The 21,898-nt window shown below is 39.4% G+C and overlaps 1 protein-coding gene across 6 annotated transcripts in view; it reads right to left on the bottom strand.

The window, feature by feature from the left end:
- Nucleotides 1-21,898, bottom strand: part of LOC117227768 (1-phosphatidylinositol 4,5-bisphosphate phosphodiesterase) — a 42,764-nt gene that overhangs the window by 14,066 nt on the left and 6,800 nt on the right. For 4 of the 6 annotated variants that reach the window (XM_076524250.1, XM_076524253.1, XM_033483270.2 and 1 more), the window contains exons 2-3: nt 9,612-9,666; nt 762-990 (exon numbers count right to left, since the gene is read on the bottom strand). In XM_076524250.1, the coding sequence (XP_076380365.1) occupies nt 762-932 (171 nt within the window). In that variant the 5' untranslated portion in view covers nt 933-990; nt 9,612-9,666. Of the gene's footprint in view, nt 1-761; nt 1,104-9,611; nt 9,667-21,898 lie in introns of all 6 variants that reach the window. The other 2 variants (XM_076524251.1, XM_076524252.1) reach the window with 2 other exon arrangements.

Genomic DNA, 21,898 nt, shown 5'->3' with positions numbered 1-21,898 from the left:
TGGGAACACAATTGGACAATTTGGATGACTCGAATAATCGTATCTTCCCAAATTGTCAATTTTTGTTTACAAGCTGAAGGAGAATTAGGGGAAATTATCTGTATTTTCATTTCGCATTGCTTTCATTTAACGTGTCTATACATATTTTTAATGAATTTTCATCAGAAACTCTAATCTTTCCACCTCGGTGCTGATATTATTCGGGCAATAATCGAGCCTAATCGAGCCTTGCAATTCCTCTCTCCTCTTCCCAAATTGTCCATTTTTGTTCCAAGCAGAGCGTCAATTAGGGAGAATTTACTGTAATCAGATTTTAAACTTGAATTTCCCTTTGTCGCGTAAAAGTCTAATTCGACTCTAATCTAACGGAGCAATAATCTTGTTCCGTTTTCTCGATCATCTTTAATCCGCAATTTCACGAGTCACACCATTACCCGATTACAATATTTCCTGTCGCTGTAAAACATCGGAAAGCCGCGTCTCTGAAAATCCTTTTCATTCGCTTTTGAAGTCGGCATCGCCGCCAACGGATGAACTCCCGACTCTAAGTTCTCACAAAAGAATGTTCCCGGCGACGAAAGTTTACGCGAAGAATCTCCCGGTTTAATTTATTATTTCTTATTTGTTCCACGGGATAAAGTTTGGCCCACTTAGCCGCGACCTCGATACCGGCGGCGATTCAAGATACAAGACGTTCAAGACGACGACGACGACGACGGTCCCTTTTAAAGCACCGCCAGATAATAGGAAGCTCCACTTACCCTTCCCACGCTCTGCCAGTAGATGAAGAAGCCATATTCGTCGACCTTGAACGTACACTCGGCCTCCAGTTCCGTGTTGTCCTTTTCCTCTGACCATCGGTCGAACACGCAGCCCCGACGGAGAGGAAGTGGTACCTCGATCTGCCAGTTGAACTCGAATCTCTTCGTCATCTTCCTTGCACAGGGCGGAACTTGTCAATCGTTAAACGTGTCTGGTTTCGTCTGGTTTCTGGACAATCAACGGTTTCCTCAGATCTTGCAACGCGAGGAGCTGTTCGTCGGCTGGCTATTTTCGACGGCCAGGTAAAGTTTCGAAGTTCCAGGCATTCTCAATCGAATCTACTATTACACGGTAAATTCTCGCTAATTAATGCTCAGAGTGTATACAGAATGGACACTTTGGCAAGAGGAGATACGATTATTATTTTTATTATATTATTATTATTATTATATATATTAGAATTATTTTTATATATATTATTATTATATATATTAGTATTATTATTTATTGTGTATTAGTTATTATTATTATTTTATTAGTATATTATTAATATTATTTTATATGTATTGTATCTCTCTATTAATTGTATCTCCTCTTTCCAAAATTGTCCATTTTTGTACACAATCTATTAGGGAGAATTTACTATACACTGTAATTATGAGAAATATTTGTCCGCAATTTGCTACATAAGAATTTTATTAAAATGTATAAACAAGGAAATGATTACCGAATACAGTAAAACCTCGATAAATGGTCTTCGAATATCAAAATTCTCTATCGTCCAAACACAGTAAATTCTACCCAATTTTCCTTCAGTTTACAAGCAAAATGCACAATTTGGGAAGAGGAGATACGATTATTATAATCTCGCAGCTCGCTAAAAACGAAATGCGTGGCTCGAATGATCGTATTTCCCAAATTGTCCACTTTTGTTTAACCCACTGGAGTCTGATCTATTTTTCGTTAATTTGCGTCATATCTGAAGACAAGTTTTTTACGTGCATGTAGATGCTAATAACAAGAAATGTTGATTTTATTAGCGTACAGTCTGCACGCTAAAAATGTGCAGGTTTTGTGAGAACGCGATAACTGAAAACAAATGAATGTCGCTCAGTAGATTCAACACAGTTTGGACAATAATAATACACTTGCGGATACTTTACAATTTAGCACACTATAAAGCGCGCGTTGGCTGGCCTGACTTCACCTCCAAACTGAGAGGTTATGTGGTTACATGTAAACAAATATGTGCGTGGTATGCGTTCTAAGACTGGTGTATTCGTGTATTGTGGAAAAAACGGGATTCATTTCACGTACGAAATTACAAAGGGTTAAACGACGTTACAAAGGGTTAAAAACTGAAGGAAAATTAGGGAGAATTTTCTGTACGTTTCACATGTAATCAGCTCAAAAGATAACCTAAACCTCTAAAACGATTTACCTTACAAAATCAATATATACGAAATCTGAGATTGTAATTTAGTAACTGTGTTCTATTATCCGAACATTCGTGTCACTTTGCTCGACTTGGATGACCGAGTATACACTGTACGATGAAAGTGATGCAAAATATGCTTTAATCGTTGGATCGAGAATACAGTAAATTCTCCATAAATTGGCTCCCTGATTATAGTTACCGATTGTCAACGACTATAAAAACGAGCCGCCCATTTTTGTGCGCAATCTGAGCGCGAATTAGGGAGAAATTACAGTATTATTTTTCAGATTATGTCAAGGTTATGTCATGTTTTCTGGTGTACAGTAAATTCTCTCCAATTGTCCTCCAGCTTGTAAACAAAAATGTAAACAAAAGATATTCTAATAATAACTACTAAATAAATAATTATTAAATTATTATTATTATACTAATAATAATATTATAATAAACACATCTCCTCTTCCAAAATCGTCGATTTTTGTGATCCGAGCGTCAATTAGGGAGAATTTACTGCAGTTTAGAAGCTGCGAAAAAAAATCCGAAATTTCGTTCGTCTTATTAATTGCAACAGTCTCGGTGAAACGGGGGAATCGCGCGAGTTCTTATCGCGCCGGTTCATCAGCGATTCCAGCGTCGTTCGCCGAGGTTACGAAAATTGGTCGCGCGTCGAAGAATACTAAACGATCGCGGCGCGGTTAACCGTTTCGTGCAGTTCGTTTATTTGGAACGAGAAGCCGCGTCGCACGTAGATTCCTCGCCTCGATCGACCAGCACACGCGCGGCGTCCCTTTAATAGTCTTTCCCGACAGCCCCGATTGAGTATTAACCTCCGACAGACTGTGGCAAATAGGTGCTTTCGACCCATTTCAACGACATTAGAATCCAATTAAACGTTGATCAGGTTAAACAGAGGGCCCCGGCCGTTCACGGGAGCGTTAACTGACTTTCGATGGGGACTGGGCTCTCTCGCAAGGTACGCCGCCGCGTCTGCGATGAAATCGCCGTTGGTCGGCCTTGTCTTTGAACGGAATCTAGGCGGGCATCAGTCAATTTTGTTATTGTTGGCTCCGACGCCACGGTCCGCCGAGGGCACGACATTATTTTCTCAACCTGGATGTCCTCATCGAGCACGATGTTAACCGTGCTCCCTAATGAAATTCCCGTGCCGCGTCCACCCATCCTTCGTTGCAATGTTTTCTTTCTATTATTTCTGATTTACCGTCAGCAGTATCTCATTAATATCGTTCGAAATGCTAAACCGCACTGAACCGCTGCGATAATATAGGACCTGGGAAAATTATACTCGAAATGAAAACAAGAAATAGAAATAACATCAATCTAGTTGATATTGTAGAAAAATTCAAATAATGATTTATTTTTTAATTCAGATATGGCAAAAGAAATAATCCCTAAAATAATATGCAACAAAAATATTTGATTTGAAGAAACCTTTACAGCTAAATTATTTCTTCATGAAGATATGTAATTCTTGAAATAATATACATATAATAAAAAGTTTGTATTTTCAGAGATCTTTATAGTAATTTGCTTCCAGTAATTTTTTTTTTTGCTCTTTCTTCGAGTAGTTCACCCTTGAGAGATTTCTGTCTGATTCCATTTAATATCATCAAAAAATGTTTCTGTAATAGGATAATCATTTAACATAGTCGGATCGGTTCTCATTGATCCTGCAGCCATATCAACGAGGCTGTTAGAATAAACCACACTCAGAGATGGCAATTAGATCACCCTATAATTTCCAAGAAGAGTTTCAAAATTATCTGAAGTAATTATTTCAAATAATTACAAAGTAAAATAAAATAAAATATTATTTACACTCATAACCACACTCAGAGATGACAATTAGATCACCATACAATTTCCAAGAAGAGTTTCAAAATTATCTGAAGTAATTATTTCAAATAATTACAAAGTAAAATAAAATAAAATATTATTTACATACATAACCACACTCAGAGATGTCAATTAGATCACTATACAATTTCCAAGAAGAGTTTCAAAATTATCTGAACTAATTATTTCAAATAATTATAAAGTGGAATAAAATATTATTTCAAATAATATTTCAAAAAATGTCATTTCGAACGTGCCAAAATTTAGACAATGCACTTGTGATATCATTCTGCGTCTAATACGATTTCCACGAACAATGAATTCAAAATGACAAAATCACTCGCGAACCACGATCGCCTATTTGATACATACGTTGCCGAAAAATGGAGCAATCGAAAGTTCGGAGGTGTACATTGAATATTGCAGTTCTTGCAAACGTTTCGCATAAACGTGACCGGGAAGCAGATAAGGCGTGCCTAGATTCAAGAGCAGACTGCGCTAGTTTCTGCAAGTTTACCTGCGAATCTCCTTCGTAAATTCACTCCGTACATTATAAAGAAAGCGAACATACAGGGTGTCCCATAATTATATTAACACCGGGAAAGAGGTGATTCCTGAGATCATTAACGTTGTTTGTAGAGCAATTTGGAGGCGATTCGAACCGAGGACACATTATGCCCCTATGCCCTATATGCGTCAATAAGAATTTCTCTAAAAGGTGTTTTTTGAATCATGTTACAGCCAGTTAAAATCGTGCTACAATCAGTTTTGTTAATAAATGTGTTAAAAATTTGCAGTCTGAGATTGATCGTAAGAATACAGGATGTCCTATAATTATGTTAACAACTGGAAGGAGGTGATTCCTGAGGTGATTTGAAGAAACTTTTTCCTTAGCGAAAATGCAATCTGCGGCTTCGTTTAGGAGTTATTAACAAAAAACCCTGACCAATGAGAGATCGCGTACGGGCGACGCCCCGCTCTCGCGACCACTGCCGCTGCGTCAAACGACCTGCGCGGCGCGGCATTGGCCGCTAGGGCGGAGCGTCGGCCACACTCGCTCTCCGATTGGTCAGTGTTTTTCGTTAATAACTCGTAAACGGAACCGTGGATTGCATTTTCGCGAAGGAAAAAGTTACTTCAAATGACCTCAGGAATCATCCCATTCCAGGTGTTCACATAATTATGGGTCACGCCATATAATGTAATAGTGTAATAATATAGTGTAATAATAATTCTGACATTCAACAAACGAATTTACAGTTTTGTTTTTCGCGTATTACACTTTGCGTCATAGACGCCTACAATCCACACCGCATCAAGTAATGCTTTCATCGAAAATGATCGATCACGTGTTATAATCAAAGTCGCACGAACCGTCAATGAACGCAGTTGTTATTGTTTCCATGAGGCGATACATTTTAGCAGTATCGAATGCTCGATAGTTCGAGTGTTTGCAAACAAGTTGAGGAGACGGTGACGCAAATATTGATGAAACTTCAGAGTGTGGGATAAACTAGACTGAACACTGTACAAGAGTTGTTATTAGAGATCCTCGGATAGAAGAGCGAGGCAGATGAGATAGGACAAAGTTCAGAAAGCAGTATTATTCCTGCAGCTGATGAATCTAAGAGAACAATAATGATCCTCGTCTCGCATAGGATAAAGTCCTTGGCCTGTTTCGACTGAAATCAATGCACCATACCGCACAACGAATTCCGTATCAACAAAATGAAAAGTCACTAGAGTTTCTTAGAAATCGCAGGCAAATGGGATAAGCTGGAAGTACATATTATGAAACACCGCCGAATTGTGACCCCTTCTAGAAACAGTGGCGCAAACAATGCAGTAATAAATTTTATTTTTGAACATTGTTCTTTGTAACTTCGCGCGCCCACGGAAATACAGTAAATTTCCCCTAATTCACACTCAGATTGTGCACAAAGATGGGCAATTTGGGGGAGAGGTGATATTAATTATATATTAGTGATATATATTAGTATAGATCTATATTATTGATCTATATTAGCATAGATCTATATTATTGATCTATATTAATATAGATCTATACCATTGATCTATATTAGTATAGATCCATATTATATTGATCTATATTAGTATAGATCTGTATTATATTGATCTATATTAGTATAGATTATATTATATATATTAATCGGGTCTTGCGGCTCGTTTTTATAATTGTTGACAATCGAGAACTATAAAAATCGTATCTTCTCTTCCAAAATTGTCTATTTTTGTGTAGAATCTGAGCGTTAATTAGGGAGAATTTACTGTACTGTGGTGATGTAACCATCGCCAGCATAAAAAATGTTTCTTCGAATGCGGATATTTCCGAGCAAGAAAACATTGTTCTATATTGTTCTATTTTTCCATTGTCCCGACTTATGGAATAGTTGGCATCCGTGTTTCATATTCAATGTCCCGGTTGGAACAGGCATTTCAAATGGAACGTGATACTAAATCGATGTTCCATAATAAGCACATGCTCGTAGGTTACTATAGTTTACTCGTATTATATTTAATTCATATCTAATAAATATTTCAAAATTCGTTACGTTATCTGGTAACATCAAACTATCGAACGGTAGTATCAATATTCAACAATAACAGTTTTCAGTTGCAATAAAATCGACGATAATTTGACACCCTTAGTGAAAAGTGTTACATATTAGGTAGTCGTTTTACCTTGACCTATTAACTGCCAAATTTCTTTTTTGGAATTTTTGACAGAAAAAGTTATTATGTATATGCACAATATAATAATATTCAAATTATGTTTTGTTGTTAGAATATTTCATATTTTTTAAAAAATCCCAAGTGGGGATTGTGGCAGATTGCATGAATAAAAAGAAATTGTTTGTTATCATACGAAAAACAAGAGACTGAGTAAATAACACATAGTTAGAATAACCTCTAAATTACATATTTATGTATGGTATTTAATTATAATACGAAAACCAAAGCAAACATATCGTGCTTCAAATATTTTGTTCTGTTCAACTAACAAATTATTTCCAAATTTGTTTACTTGTTGAAAAGAAACGAAACACAAAATACACATCGTCTATTGTAAACAATATTGACTGATATGTATAAAACGACATTAAACTGTCAAATTGGTGTACGTAAAATTCCAAAATCCCTAGATGGAGATCATGATAGTTAAGAGGTTAAGTGGACCACGAATCTTTCTGCAAAATAAAAACAGTCCGCATTCGTTGCAATCTATATATCTTCTACTAATAGAATATTGATGACCCTCGATATCATTTGGATTTCACGAATATTATCCTTACGAAATAGAATATCGTCGGCCTTCAATTATTTCGATTCTACGAACGTATTTAAGGCCACGAATCCCAGCGAGAATTTCCGGGAATCAACGGAATACAAAATCCAATGGACGCAATTTAATTTCGAGCGTTGGGGGAAGGGGCCAGGAAATTCCGCATATTTGGAACACTTATTTACGAAAATGGCAAGCTATTCGAAGATCCGCGATCCAGCGATGAGATTAGCATAGAGATATTTGCTGAGAGGGTCGCGGGATGGTTTCGCCCGGTTAGAATGGCTCGGTGTTCGAGACCGAGGCTGAACAATTGGCTTCTTTCTCGCGAGCGAGGTCGCCTCGGCCAAAGGATCGCGGCGCGGCACTCGTGCTCGAGTGATCTCGAACTCGGGACTTTCTTCTCCGGCCGAGCGAAACCGAGATTGACCGATCCGAGAAGCCGTGGAACGATAACAAAGGATCGGAACTTCGGCAGCCGTCGGGGGCCGAAATGCGACAGTCCGTTAAAGGCCACTCGAAACGGACGGCTGTGCGCGCGAGGAGGAGGAGTAGGAGGAGGAGGGGAGGGGAGAAGGCTTTCCCGACGATCGCGACACGCTTTCGGTTTTTTCGCCCGGATCGATATCGTATCGAAGCGCAAAGGATTTACTGGCATCGTTGCACCGGTTGACCTTTATTCCCTGGCTACAAAGTAGGCCGAACCATAGACAGGGACGGCTAGGTGAAAATAGAACGACGATGGAGCACGCCCGCCCCTCCCCCCCTCCTCCTCCCCGGCCGCGACGAGAGAAATAAATAAACCGTCAAACTTTCCGTTTCTTTTTTTGCCACGGGACATGAATGGACTTTACGATGCCGATCGCGTGTTCTCGCGTTGATTAAAATGCCGCGTAATGTCTTCTCGGTCGAGCCGAGGCCGCCTGGAACACAGTCGCCGTAACGATAACGCCGAATCTCGTGGCCTCGGAGAGAGACATCGTTTTAACGAATAGCTGAAATATCCATCCGACGTATTTAGATCGGCTAGGAGACCGTAAAAATTGGGAGCCGTCTCGGTGGGGGTCGCGAAAATCTTCGAGATTCAGGGACCGAGACTGTCGCCTGTTAAAAGAGGGTGGAATTTAATCTCAAGTTTCTCTGGGTCAGGCAAACAAAAATTTAGATTGAACCGCTTGGCTTTTACGGGACGACGTTCTCCCCGTTTTTTGTTTAGCGTTTGTTAGGGATGCATGCGAGGGATAATCGAGTTCGGCTTGCTAAAAATTTGTAGCACGAGTTTGTAACTTTAGACACACAGGTTCAACGTATTTCTACGTACAAATTTCGTACAGACGATAATATACAGTATAATATACAGTGGATCAAAGAGTTAGGACAAGATAACATTTTTTATTTAACTTTGATGGAGAAACTTGAATTTTGTCAGAGGTTGGAAGGGTCTGAGCTAGTAATTAAAACTAAAAATATGTGTATTTTCTATATATATAAAAAAATATATATTTTATACATGCATAAAAATGTATACAATATATATTTATATTTTATAGATATTTAAAAGATATATATACATATTTATAGACATTTAAAAAAATATGTATATATTTTATAGATATTTAAAAAATATATACATATTTTTTATACGTACGTAAAAGATATATGTATATTTTATACATATAAAAATATATAATATATGTATATGTTATGCACACATAACAAAATATACATATTTTACACATGCATAAAAAGATATATGCATATTTTACACATGCATAAAAAGATATATGCATATTTTATAGATACTTAAAAAATATATACATATTTTCTATACATCCTAAAAGGAATATATGTATATTTTATACACACATACGTACGTATTTCTTGGATTCGTGTCAGTCACAGACAGACCAATTACGGAAGCGTAATCCGATCTGTCTGCCACTTCGGGGGAAAAAAAGGAAGAGCTGGAACCGTTTGGCTCGATTTGAAAATGTTATTTCGCTTGAAAAGTGGGTTACGAAAACTGTTTCGCGCGTCGGAATTTTTCGAGTAAATCAGTGTTGCGCGTTCGCCACGCCGACATTACGAATCCGCAAAAATTGATATTCCGCGAAGCGGAACGGTTTGCTGCAGCGCGGAAAATATTTTCGTGGGGATCTCCGGCGCGTTCGAGAGGCGCGCGGGATCACGCGAAGGGGGAGGGGGGAATGTAAATTGACAAGGTGGAAGGTGCAAAGCGTAAAGATCACTTACGACGTTAAGACCGTTTCTTCCTGGCTGGCTTGCACATTTTAGTTCCCCGCTGCACCTGCGGACAGGAAAGATCGAAAATAATATGTGGTGTCGGAGCGTGGGTCTCTCGGGTGTTCGCGCGGCATGAGTCAAGGTCTCCGCACGTCTATCTATAGGCGGGACACGGTACACAAATCGGATTCACTGAACTTTATGACCAATCTTCGCCAGATATTTCACACGGCTGTCAAACATCGTCGTCCCCTTCCCGCGGCCCGTATCGTCCCGCGCTTCCGGCCCCGCGCGGATCCGCGCGTTTAATCTGAGCTTCGATTTACTGGATCCCTCGACACCGTTTCAAATCCGTTCGCGGATCCGAGTTACAAGCGGACGTTGTTCCAGGCTCCGTTTGAAATCGCGGCCCGTACGCGTTTGATCTTTCCGCGCCGACGAAAACAATCGGAGATGTTCGGCCCGACGAGCAGATCATGCGCCGGCCAGTCTTTCATCGTTATTTCCGTAACGCGTGTACGACGTACGTGACATTTCCACGATTGTTATATCTGTCGGAATTATTATTTCACGGCGACGTACGTTTACTATGATTTCCGGGGAACTGCTGGCATTCTCGTTTAAACCAGATTCTTCGCCTTACACCTCGTCTCGATGCCGGTGCTATCGAAACGAAATTTTCGTGTTGGCACGTTTTAGCACAATGTTAATAGACGATTATAATTATGTTTATTATAACTATGTTCGCAGTTTATAATTATTTTCGAAATTTCGTACAAAAATTTCAACAGCGCACCTGTGGAAAATTATACAAATATTATGCAGAGTGTCCTAAAATTATTGTATTTCCGGGAACTGAGGGGTTCATGAGGTTATTTGAAGTAACTTTATCCTTAGCGAAAATGCAATCCGAAGCTTCGTTTACGAGTTATTAGCGAAAAAGAGTGACCAATGGGTGGCGAGATCGGCTGGCGCGTAGCGGGCGATCCAATGAACGGAAGTGGGCTTCGTGCGCTCGCTAAGCCGCCTCGCGTCAACTGAGCTCGCTTCTTATTGGTCAGTGTTTTTCGTTAATAACTCGTTAACGATGCCTCGGAGAACATTTTTGTAAAGGAAAAAGTTACTCCAAATGATCTCAGGAACCTCACATTTCCCGGAAATACCATAATTTTGGGACACGTTGTATATATATGTAATATTTGTATAATTTTCCATTATTATATATATAATATTTGTATAATTTTTCACAGGTGCGTTGTTGAAATTTTTGCACGAAATTTCGAGTAAACTAGTTTCAGTGTTTGAACAAAATCGAACGCGCAGAAATAGACATTTATCACGAAAGAGTCCGTCCTATTGTATATAATTATGTAAATGGGATACGACAGAGTTGTAAAAAACCGTTTAGCACACTTTTGTGCACGTCGGCTCACGAAAGCATTCGAAGTTCGAACATCTAAATCGAAATATGTAACTGTTTTAAAGTTGGACCAAATTTTGTACAGATTTCAACGAAATGATCGGTACGCGTCTAAGTTACCAAGACCTGCAAAATGCATTTTTTAAATTTTCGTACTGGGTCTATAATTATTTTTGTCTCTCTGATTAACTGCTATTTAGAAACATTCAACACATTCGATCAAATTTGTAAAAGATTCTCCCATTTTAAGCTGTTAAAATATCGGATCAAAAAGACGGTTCTATTTTATAAAGTTAATAACCTTATTACTTCTCTTAAAATTAACAATTTTACTACTTTCTTTTTTAAATTAATAATTCCATTACTTTATTAAATCATTAAATTTATTACTTAAATTTTGAAAACCTATATTCAGAAATCTATAATAAAATAGAAATAGTAGAAATAAAATTAAAACAAGAAATAGAATTACTAAAATGTTTTTGAGACACGGCGCAAGTTTTTGCCACAAAAGCGTCGCAATACCGCCGACACCGATTACGAGCGCGTCTCAGAATTTGCGGCTAATGAAGCGCATTTAATTAAACGCCTTATCGCCGCAGCAAGGCTGGTAATTATTCAGTGACTGGATTTATCGTCCGCGAATGAGAAAGGTCGAGTACCTATCGATGCCGCTATCGTCCACGGACGTCCCGGGAGTTATCGAGGAGGCGTTATCTTAATTGACGCAGGAGGAAGCGGGGCCCTCGCTGGGGAGAGTCGTCTAAGCAAGTGCCGACGACTTAGCTGAAATATTAATAGGCGAGAGATTTTCGCGAGCGGCGCTCGGTGTTCGCAGTTTCCCCTCGAGGCGGGCGCGCGCGCGATTCTCTCCTAGCAACCGGAAACGAGCTTTCGGCCATTAAAGCGTCGACGGTATCGTTCAACGTTCCTGGAGCCTTTTCGTTCTCATTTCTCACGGAATACGTACATACAGGGTGTCCCGAAAATGTCTCGCAATCTGGAAATAGGAGATTCCCGAGGTCATTCGAAGCAACTTTTTCCTTTGCGAAAATTTTCTCCGAGGCTTCGTTCACGAGTTATTAACGAAAAACACTGACCAATAAGAGGCGAGCTCGGCTGGCGCGCGGCGGCCCAGCCAGCGAGCGCACGGAGCCCAGTTCCGCTCATTGGCTCGGCCGTCTCGCGCCAAACGATCTCGCCTCTGATTGGCGCACTGTTTTTCGTTAATAACTCGTAAACGAAGCCGCGGATTGCATTTTCGCTAAGGAAAAATTTGCTTCAAATCACCTCAGGAATCCAATACTTTCGGATGGATTGCGAGACACTTTTGGGACACCCTGTAGTGTAACCGTGCCGTGGAAGAAACGCTGCGGCGAGCCGAAAGGAAAACAAAGTCGGGCGAAACCCGGGGAGAATAAGATCGGGCGGAAATGGGACGAAAAAATTGCCAGACATTTTCCGAGTTGCCCGAGTTGCCGAGTTTTCGGCAGCCGGCCCGGTCCTGGCCTCAATCAGAATAAAAGCGCCGGATCCGGCTATAAATCTTTGCCGAGGGTAAGGTCGGCGCTGAATCGGGTTCTTTCGGGACGGAGTCAGCTGACGGTGCACCGGATCGATTTGGGAGGAAAATTCTGTGTCACTTCCTGCGGAATAATAGTGGTCCTATTTTCTGTGAACGGCCGCCGCGCCGTTCCGCGCCGCGTCGGTGCACCGTCCGAACGAAATTTCTGCTGAATAATTGCTGATCGCTCTCGCCCGGGTCAGTTTTATTCGAGGATTTATTCGCACGCAGCTGCCTACAAGCTTCGAAGTCGCACTTCTCGCCGGTTAAATAAATAAAGCTTGTCGCGCTGATACATTTCTGCTGTTAACTCTGAAAATATCAGAAGCCTGGGAGCCTCCCGAGAATTATAAACATTAAACATAGCCTGCTCGCTTCGTTCGGAATACCTCTTCGAAATTATTAGCCGTCTTCGGAACCGACGTCGAAGGATAGTTTCTTTTTTTTTTTTAATCCGAGATAGAAATTGCTTCTCCAAACGATCGCGTAGGAAACAATCGATTGCGTGTTCTCTATTTACGATAATCTATTAAAGAATTTTTGCCGTGATTCGCCTAGAAAATTCTTGGAAGCATTAATTTTTAAAATTAAGCTAATCAAATTGTAAGATGCGCGAGTTTTTTTCGGATCGTCGTCTTTATTGTAGTCGAGATACTTTTCTCGGACGTGTCTGTGCGAGTCTGAGAATTGCTGGGAAATTATGAAACGAACGTTGTAGCACGAAACCCGGATTTCGTCGCCTGCCTCCAACTTTTCCACCTAATTTAGCGAGGCGAATTCCCAGGGAAGCTCGAAGCTGCGCAGATTGAATACTAATCGGCGAATTACTCGGATTTGCCTTGCTAAACCGTCCTATGGAAAAAAAGTTAACGTCGTTTGTAGAGCAATTCGGAGGCTCGAAATAGCGGGTTCGAACCGAGGACACGTTCTTTGACCTAGACGGGACGATAAGGAGCGAATGTTTCTCTAAAGGGTGTTTTTTGAATCATGATACGGCCATGGTAATACGCGCGCTAAAAATTTGCAGTCTGAGATTGATCGTAAGAATACAGGAAGTTCTATAATTATGTTAACAACTGGAAGATGTGATTGCTGAGGTCATTCGAAGAAACTTTTTCCTTAGCGAAAATGCAATCTGCGGCTTCGTTTACGAGTTATTAACGAAAAACGTTGACCAATGAAAGTCCGCGTATGGCTGACGCCCCACTCTCGCGACCACTCCGCTGCGTAAGACGACCGGCGCGACGCGGCATTGGCCGCAAGGGCGGAGCGCCGGCCGCACTCGCTCCCCGATTGGTCGGTATATTTCGTTAATAAAACTTTCGTAAACAAAGTCGCCGATTGCATTTTCACTAAGGAAAAAGTTATTTCAAATGACTTCAAGTATCTCCTGTTTCCAGATGTTGACATAATTATGGAACACCCTTATGCAATAAATTATCCCTAATTGACTCATAGCTTGAAAACAAAAATGGACAATTTGGGACCTCGTTTTTATAATTATTGACGCTCAGCAACTGTATAAACGAGTCGCGAAGTTCAAATAATCGTATCACCTCTCCCCAAATTGTCCATTTTCGTTTCCAAGCTCAATTCCAAGGTCAATTATGGAGAATTTACTATATCGAACAACCTGAATTATTTTAGAAAAATCGAATGTGAAGATTTGTAATTAGCTGTTGCAACCTCTTTGAAGCGTGTGCAAGTTACACAGACAATTCATTAATGTTATCACTGTTTATGTTAATTTACACGTTTCATTGGACATACGTGTTCTGCGACGTACGAACAGCGGCAATAACTGTCCGGTGTTCCCAATTCCAAGCAGTCGAGTGTCGCCAGTCGGGAATTATTGTAATGAGACGAATAAACGTTATGGCAAAAGATATTTATACTCGTCTCTGAAAACATGTTTGTATGTTCGTGAGTAGTAGAAACAATAAATCATGATCGGTCCGCAATGTCATCTGGTATTCCACAACAACATCAACGAGTTTTCAAACGCAATTACATACATTGAAAACGACGTATCATATTTCTACATAAATATTCGACAAGTATTTTTTCGCGGAGTAAAATTGTTTTGGGAACACCCTGTACGAAGTTGCCCGACAGTTCTTGAACGACAATTACAGCGAACGCGGCACTCTATTGTAGCATATTGGATATCGAATTATGCCGGGCCCGGGTGATTCTCTATTGTTTAGCTTGCATTCTTGGAATTCACAGGAGACAAGTTGGTGATAATTGGTACAATAGTTCGAATCTGCCGAGTCCTATATAATAGCTGACACAGAAGTACAGTCAGTTTTATTCGCGTAGGAGATCACGTGATCGGACTTAGCATTTAGCGAAGTTGTTTTTACATGGAAAATTCGCTTGCAAGCTGTTCGAAGTAGATTTGTCAGAATTTCTTGCTCAACGCGTCCAACCACGATTTATCGTTTCCACTTGTTCCGTCTGAAACGGCAAACAGAATCTCTCGATTCTCGATGTCGATCATTTCCGGAACGCGAGCCTTTCTTTATTTACGCGCAAATTCGGCGGCGTGAGCTATAAAACTGCGCATGTATTTACATGAAGTTTCATAATTCTCTATTTATGGCGCACTGGAGTTTCACGCCTTGTAGAAGTATATTTTTACATCGTGGCTTTTAAAAATACTCTACGCTCTCGCTTAAATTTGTTGCCGGATCGTCGCTTTAACCTCTACTTTGACTAGTCTGACACGTGATGGAGATTTTTAGTAATAACCTGTTAAGGATGAATACTATTCCGTTTCTTTTAGTCTCAATAAAATTATATATATATATAAAATTCTAATTTCTTCTTATCAATATTTAAATATTTCAGTAAATATAGACACACGATAAATATAAATTGTCTTTTTTCTTCCTAGAAATTATTACAATCTAAAAACTTCTAATTAATATTGAAACTGTGAAGAAAATGGTACGATAAGAGGTTAACAATTCGACAAAGAATTTAATTTAAACATTTCAGTAAATATAGACACACGATAAATGTAAATTGTCTTTTTTCTTCATAGGAATTATTACAATGGAAAAACTTCTAATTAAGATCGAAACTATGAAGAAAATGGTACGGTAAGAGGTTAAGGTTAATTCGACGAAGAAAATTGGAAAATGATTGAGTGTTCGCGTTTAAAAGAAGACGCAATTCTATCCGGCATCGTTCACAACATGAACGCGTTTCAAACGATTCTAAAAGATTACGATGATCTGACCTAGAATGATCGATCGTCCGCGATAAATTCCCATGAAAGAGTTCTCGAAAACACGGCTTAGACTTTACACGAGATAACACGTTTCTGTACACTGTCAACACATTTTCTACGCACAACCGACGCGTGTGTAAACAAAGTTCGGTGCTCGAAAAATTAGGGTGTGATCCTGGTATACGCGAAGATGTCATGTAAACAGAAAAGAACAAAATAAAGCGCTGCACACGGTGCGCACAGTTTTTTACTATGTGTGTACATTAGTGCGCTGCTTTACCGAACTGCGCAGCTTAACCTATACAGTGCAGTTCTCGATGAACCGGCGCGAACACGCTTGATCGCAGAGTATGTACCTATATATACCTAATTTATAAAGTGCTACAGTGAGAATATCTTGATCTAGGAATTGCAGCTGTGTGTGTGTGTGTTCATTTAATAGAAAATGGGAAGAGCAGAAAGGAAGAAGTCAAAGGAAAGAGAACAAAAAATATGAAACGATATAGAGAAAAGGAAAAATGTAAGGTTATGCTGCCCTAAGGAAAACGCGGTGTTAGCCTTGCGAGAAACTGTATTGCACAAGTATCTCGGAAATATAACATACCAGAGTAACACAGTAATCGAAACGTCCACAATATTTGACACGTAGTACATCGGAACGACCGCAGAGTATTTGGCTCGCGGTAATATCTATTACTGTATCAACATAACCGCTCTAATGTATGCACACGTATGGTATCTTTGCATCACGCTTTTTAATGAAATTTGTCCTTTCAGAGATGCAATATTTGAAGAAAAGTAAATATTCTAGTTAAATAATAATAGGTACAGTAATGTCTCCCTAACTGACGCTTAGATTATGCAGATTGTGCATCTTTACATTACGGTTTTTAATAACATTTGTCCTTTCAGAGATGCAATATTTTAAGAAAAGTAAATATTCAAGTTAAATAATAATAGGTAATAGTAATGTCTCCCTAACTGACGCCTAGATTGCGCAGAAAAATGGACAATTTGGGAACAGGAGATACGATTATTCCGGCTTTGCACTATGTTTTTATAATCGTTGACAATCGGTAACTATAAAAACGAGTCGCAAGGCTCCTCTTCCCAAATTGTCCATTTTTGTGGACAATCTGAGCGTCAATTAGGGAGACATTACTGCATAGCTCGGGTTGTCAATTTATCGGCGTGAAAAGGTCTTATTTTCTCCGTGAAAGTTCGCCTTCATTGAGAAATCCCAGTAATGCCTACACTTATCTTACAGGTCGGCGTCGTGTAAACAGAGGAGACGTTACGAAAATAATGCGGGGAAGCGTGTGCCCCGCGCGCGCGCGCGCGTGCCGACGGCCGCCTCCATTGGCACGATGCACAACGATTCTGGCATCTGACACTGAACGATTCCACAAGGAAAGCTCCGCCGGTTGACGGCGCTTCCTCGTTATACGCTCTGGCCTGTTCTGAACGGCCGCCGTGTGACAAATATGCGTGTATTTTGGTCGTGAAAGCGGAAGAACGCCGGTACGTCGTAAAAGCGTCGTTGATAATCTGCGGGATGCAGGCCGGCCATTCACGCGACCGTAAAGCCTTTCGACAAGGGATTTCCTTAACGGTGACGTTAGGCCTCGTTAAGAAGTTTCGTAGACCGTCTGGTAGACACGGTCGTTCGTGCGACGTCGCGCGGACGTAAGACACTTGGATGACGAAAACTGCGGAGGTGTCAGGTTTGCCGAGAGCCGCCGCTGTTGGCTTTCTCGTTTATCCGTGTTTCGACGAGCGCGCGATTATTCTCGGCCAGAAATTATACACCTGTTGTCGGAACACAGTGTCCGATTCACTTGTCGTTTATGATGTAGTCGAGACGTGAAGACGCGCGTGTTCTTTCTTTCCACGATGATCGTGCGTTTTCCGCGCTCGGTCGTTACACGTCATTTTGTAACAATTTTATAATTAAATTGTGGACTCGATGCATTTACGGCAAACGTCGCAAGAATTTATAAATATCGTCGCATCGTTTTTCGATCGATTTGAAATGTTAATAGAACAGATACAGTTTTATTTACATTTTTTATAAACCGTTCGTACTTTGCATCGAGTTCCGTTGCAGTCCGTTGCAATTATAACCGTTGCGGGTTGAACAGAGAAGATGAGAAAAATGGCGGACAATTTTCAATCGATGAAACAATCACGATTCCCATACCCCGAGTTTTATGAAACAGAAATTATAAAGACCGACATTTCGTTTAAATGTCATTTAAATTTCAATAAAGCTGGAAATTACGGATTCACCTGTTTGACTTTCATAATTTTGTATTAACACATTTTGCGCGGGTCAGAGGTCGAGCCTCGCTCGCACGCCTAGCACGGGAAAATTAGCGAAGATTGAACAAGTCCACTATTTCAAAACATTTAATATTTTCAAAACTAGCGATAAGATTTTGATAACAAGTAATAAAACATAAGGGAGATATTTGAATCTCAATAGTACTTCAAATGTATAACAAAAGTAAAAACAATTAAATTTTCAATTTAGTTTCTTCTTTCCCTCTTAGTGCAAAGGTATTTATACTTCTCGCGCACATAATGTGACAACAACATAAACGTTAACGTATTCAAATAATACATGTGCAATTATTTTGTTTTCTTTTTAAAGGCGTGGTACAAAATATCTTATCCGTGTAACAATATAGCGGAATTAAATCAACTAGAAAATAGCGAAACACGAGAAGCAACTTGTATAAACAATAAACAATGATTCATTCAGAAGCAGGTATGAACCGTGCTAGAACGTGCCAACGGTTCAATCTTGATTATGTTTTCATAGGCTGCGAACGACTGACACTTTATCTTTATTTTGTAGCGCATATGTGTCACAGGGCTGACACATTGACAATGACATTACATCTAATAATCGAACTAAGTGACACAAACCAGAGTGGCATAAGGCTATAGACCGTGGCAATGAATTATGACAAGGTCTAACGAGTAAAATAAATTGCCTCTACCTCTCGCGTGTCTTTCAAGCTGCAAACGACTAAGCGATTTTTCTTAGAGAACTGTATCACGAATTCTTTCCATTTGTGTGTACAATAGATTCTCCCTAATTCGCGCTCGGATTGTGCACAAAAATGGACAATTTGGACAATCTGGTTTTTATAGTTGTTGACAATCGGTAATTATATGTATATTATACATTGTGAAATTTACAAATCTTTTAATGCGATCAACGTCCAATCGCAATTGATAATCAAATCAAAATATCTGATTTGATTATCATATTTATAAAAATAAATTCAGAGTATTAGTGTAAATTGGTTAATATACTATTCAGAATCTGTCAAATCTTATCAAAAATCTGATTACAGTAAATTCTTCCCAATTGTCCCTCAGCTTGGAAACAAAAATGGACAACTTGGGAACAAAAAACCTTGCGCCTGGTTTTTATAGTCGTTAATTATTAACAGCTATAAAAACGAGCTACAAGGCTCGAATAATTATAATAAATAAATATAAATAGTATAAATAATTATAATAAATAATATAATAATAATAATAATCAAATAATTCTCTAACTGTCCACTTTTGCTTCCAAGCTGAGGAACAATTTGGACGAATTTCCTGTAGCTCGATTACTCGCAATATCCTATCTTGTCCTTTGTTCTCCCTTTCAGCTTCGCTTGCAATTGTTGTCATACAGAAAACGATCGTTATAACTGAAATGTCGTTGTGACATTTTATCAAGAAACACGATGACCTTATGGAAATTTATTTTAAGTGCGAAGCACGTGAATTAAAAAAGCAGGAGAACTTTACTGAACTTTGTTAACGTTGCTCGCTTATTACCATTTGCATGAAGTAACTATGAAAAATAAACGTGCTGACGATTAGTTTGTGGTTCACCGTGCGAGAGGTGCTGCTACATAGATCGTGGCCACGTAGATCGCCTATGGTGCTCGGTTTAATATACTATAAATAAAAGAAAAAGGCACTTCCTTTTTACTAAATAGAGAAATTGCGTGCGGGACAAGTCCGTTGACGAAGGCCAGAAGTGACATCCTCGATCGAAATCAGCTGCGCGTTGTTCAGGGGACGTGGACAGTACCGTCGCGGACAGCCTGTATTGATTTTCGAGGGTCTAATGGAATTCAAGAATTCAATTATTCCCGGGCAACCGCGGCCGCGGTAAAAACTCTTCGCCATTTAAATAGGCCGGCAGATCTAATTAAAGTTATCGAATATCGTCTTTTCTGAAGAGGAACAGACTTCGACCTTCACGAAGACTGACTGACGTTGCCGCGAATAACGCGCTGACATTATAATATACAGGGTGTCCCAAAAATGTCTCGCGATCCGAAAGTGGCGGGTTCCTCGTGTGATTCGAAGCAACTTTTTCCTTTACAAAAATTTTCTCCGAGGCACCGTTAACGAGTTATTAACGAAAAACAGTGACCAATGAGAGGCGAGCTCAGCTGGCGCGAGGCGACCGAGCCAATGAGCGGAATTGGGCTTCGTGCGCTGGTTGGCTGGACCGCCTCGCGTCAGCCGTGCTCGATTCTTATTGGTCACTGTTTTTCGTCGATAACTCGTTAACGGTGCATAGAAGAAAATTTTTGTAAAGGAAAAAATTGCTTCAAATGACCTGAGGAACCCGCCATTTCCGGATTGCGAGACATTTTTGGGGCACACTGTACAAGCGCTCGTTTCATTCGTTCCTGCAGAACTAATGTCACGGCGGTCATCATTATTCTAGGTTCGGAAATTTGACACTGTTCCTTATCAGAAAGAAATCTGAGATTTGCTGGATTTTCGTTCATTATCGGATTCAAAGAATTCTACAATGATTACAGTACAGTACATTTTTGCAATGTTTACATTAATTTCAATTGTACATTAGTTTTAATTATACATTATTAATCCTTTGCATTCGAATGGTGACTCTGAGCCACCGCTAAAATTTATTATGTCACGCTTTAAGATAACTTTTATATTAAAAAAGTTTAGATTTAAAAAATTGTTAAGAATGTAACTGTTGGGCGAGTCTCAAGTGTCAATTTCATATGCATAAAATGCATTTTGTCATATAAAATAGAAATACTATAAGCTAGAAAAGTGATTTTATATTTAGAGTTAAAATATAGATTCGAGTGCAAATGGTTAAATTCAATTGTACATCACTAAATTCAATTGTACATTATTAAATTCAATTGCACATTATTAAGTTCAATTGCACATAACAGTACAATTCCACAAACCTCAAAAATTCTTAGGCAAGCCCAATATTTCTCTCCCAAAATTTAAGTGATCGAAAATTCCAGTGAAATTTTATTTTCCTCGGTAATATATTACGTCGACGAACGCACGTCAGCTTCTAAACGCACAGTAAAACGAGTATACTAAAAGATCGAAATAGAATTATATTCTTATTATTATATATTCATAAATTCAACGAAGCAATTTAAAAGCGTAAACAAACATTCGTGCCCAGCTGCTTAGTGGCTCCGCCCATTCCTCGTATTAAAGATACGCAATATGTACATTTGTTTGCTTTTATTCACTCTTTCTATTCTCAGCTATTGGGTAATGCGATATCGTCTAAGTGAAATTGTACTATTCTTGTGCAACTTACTGCTAACTGAACGGCTTCAAAAATTCCATGTTATCAACGTATATAATTCGTTTGACGGAACATTTGTTAATCTAGGATATACGGTATCGAGTGCTCTCTCAATTTGCTGGCATTGTGCGGAGAGATTCGAGATTAAAATGACCTACAAGTCCTGGCAAAAAGTATTCGTCCACCTTTTAAAATGCAATAACTCTTTTAAAACTCCGCCAAATGACTTGAATTCCTTTCAAATGTTAAAGATACTGTATTCTTGTCGATAGTCTTCTTGTTAATCCTCCATGTAAAATATTTTTTGCTAGCTTTGCTTTGTGATTTCTTCATGACGAGTATACTCGTCGTAACATTAAACAAAATATTACCATTTCTTCCTGAAGAGTATACTCGTCGTAACGTAAAATATTGCCATTTCTTCATGACGAGTATACTCGTCAGAAACAACTAACTGGTA

This window comes from Megalopta genalis, chromosome 8, assembly GCF_051020955.1.
Source record: "Megalopta genalis isolate 19385.01 chromosome 8, iyMegGena1_principal, whole genome shotgun sequence".
Taxonomy (NCBI): Eukaryota; Metazoa; Arthropoda; class Insecta; order Hymenoptera; family Halictidae; genus Megalopta; species Megalopta genalis.
This window is presented reverse-complemented; position numbering and strand designations above follow the sequence as displayed.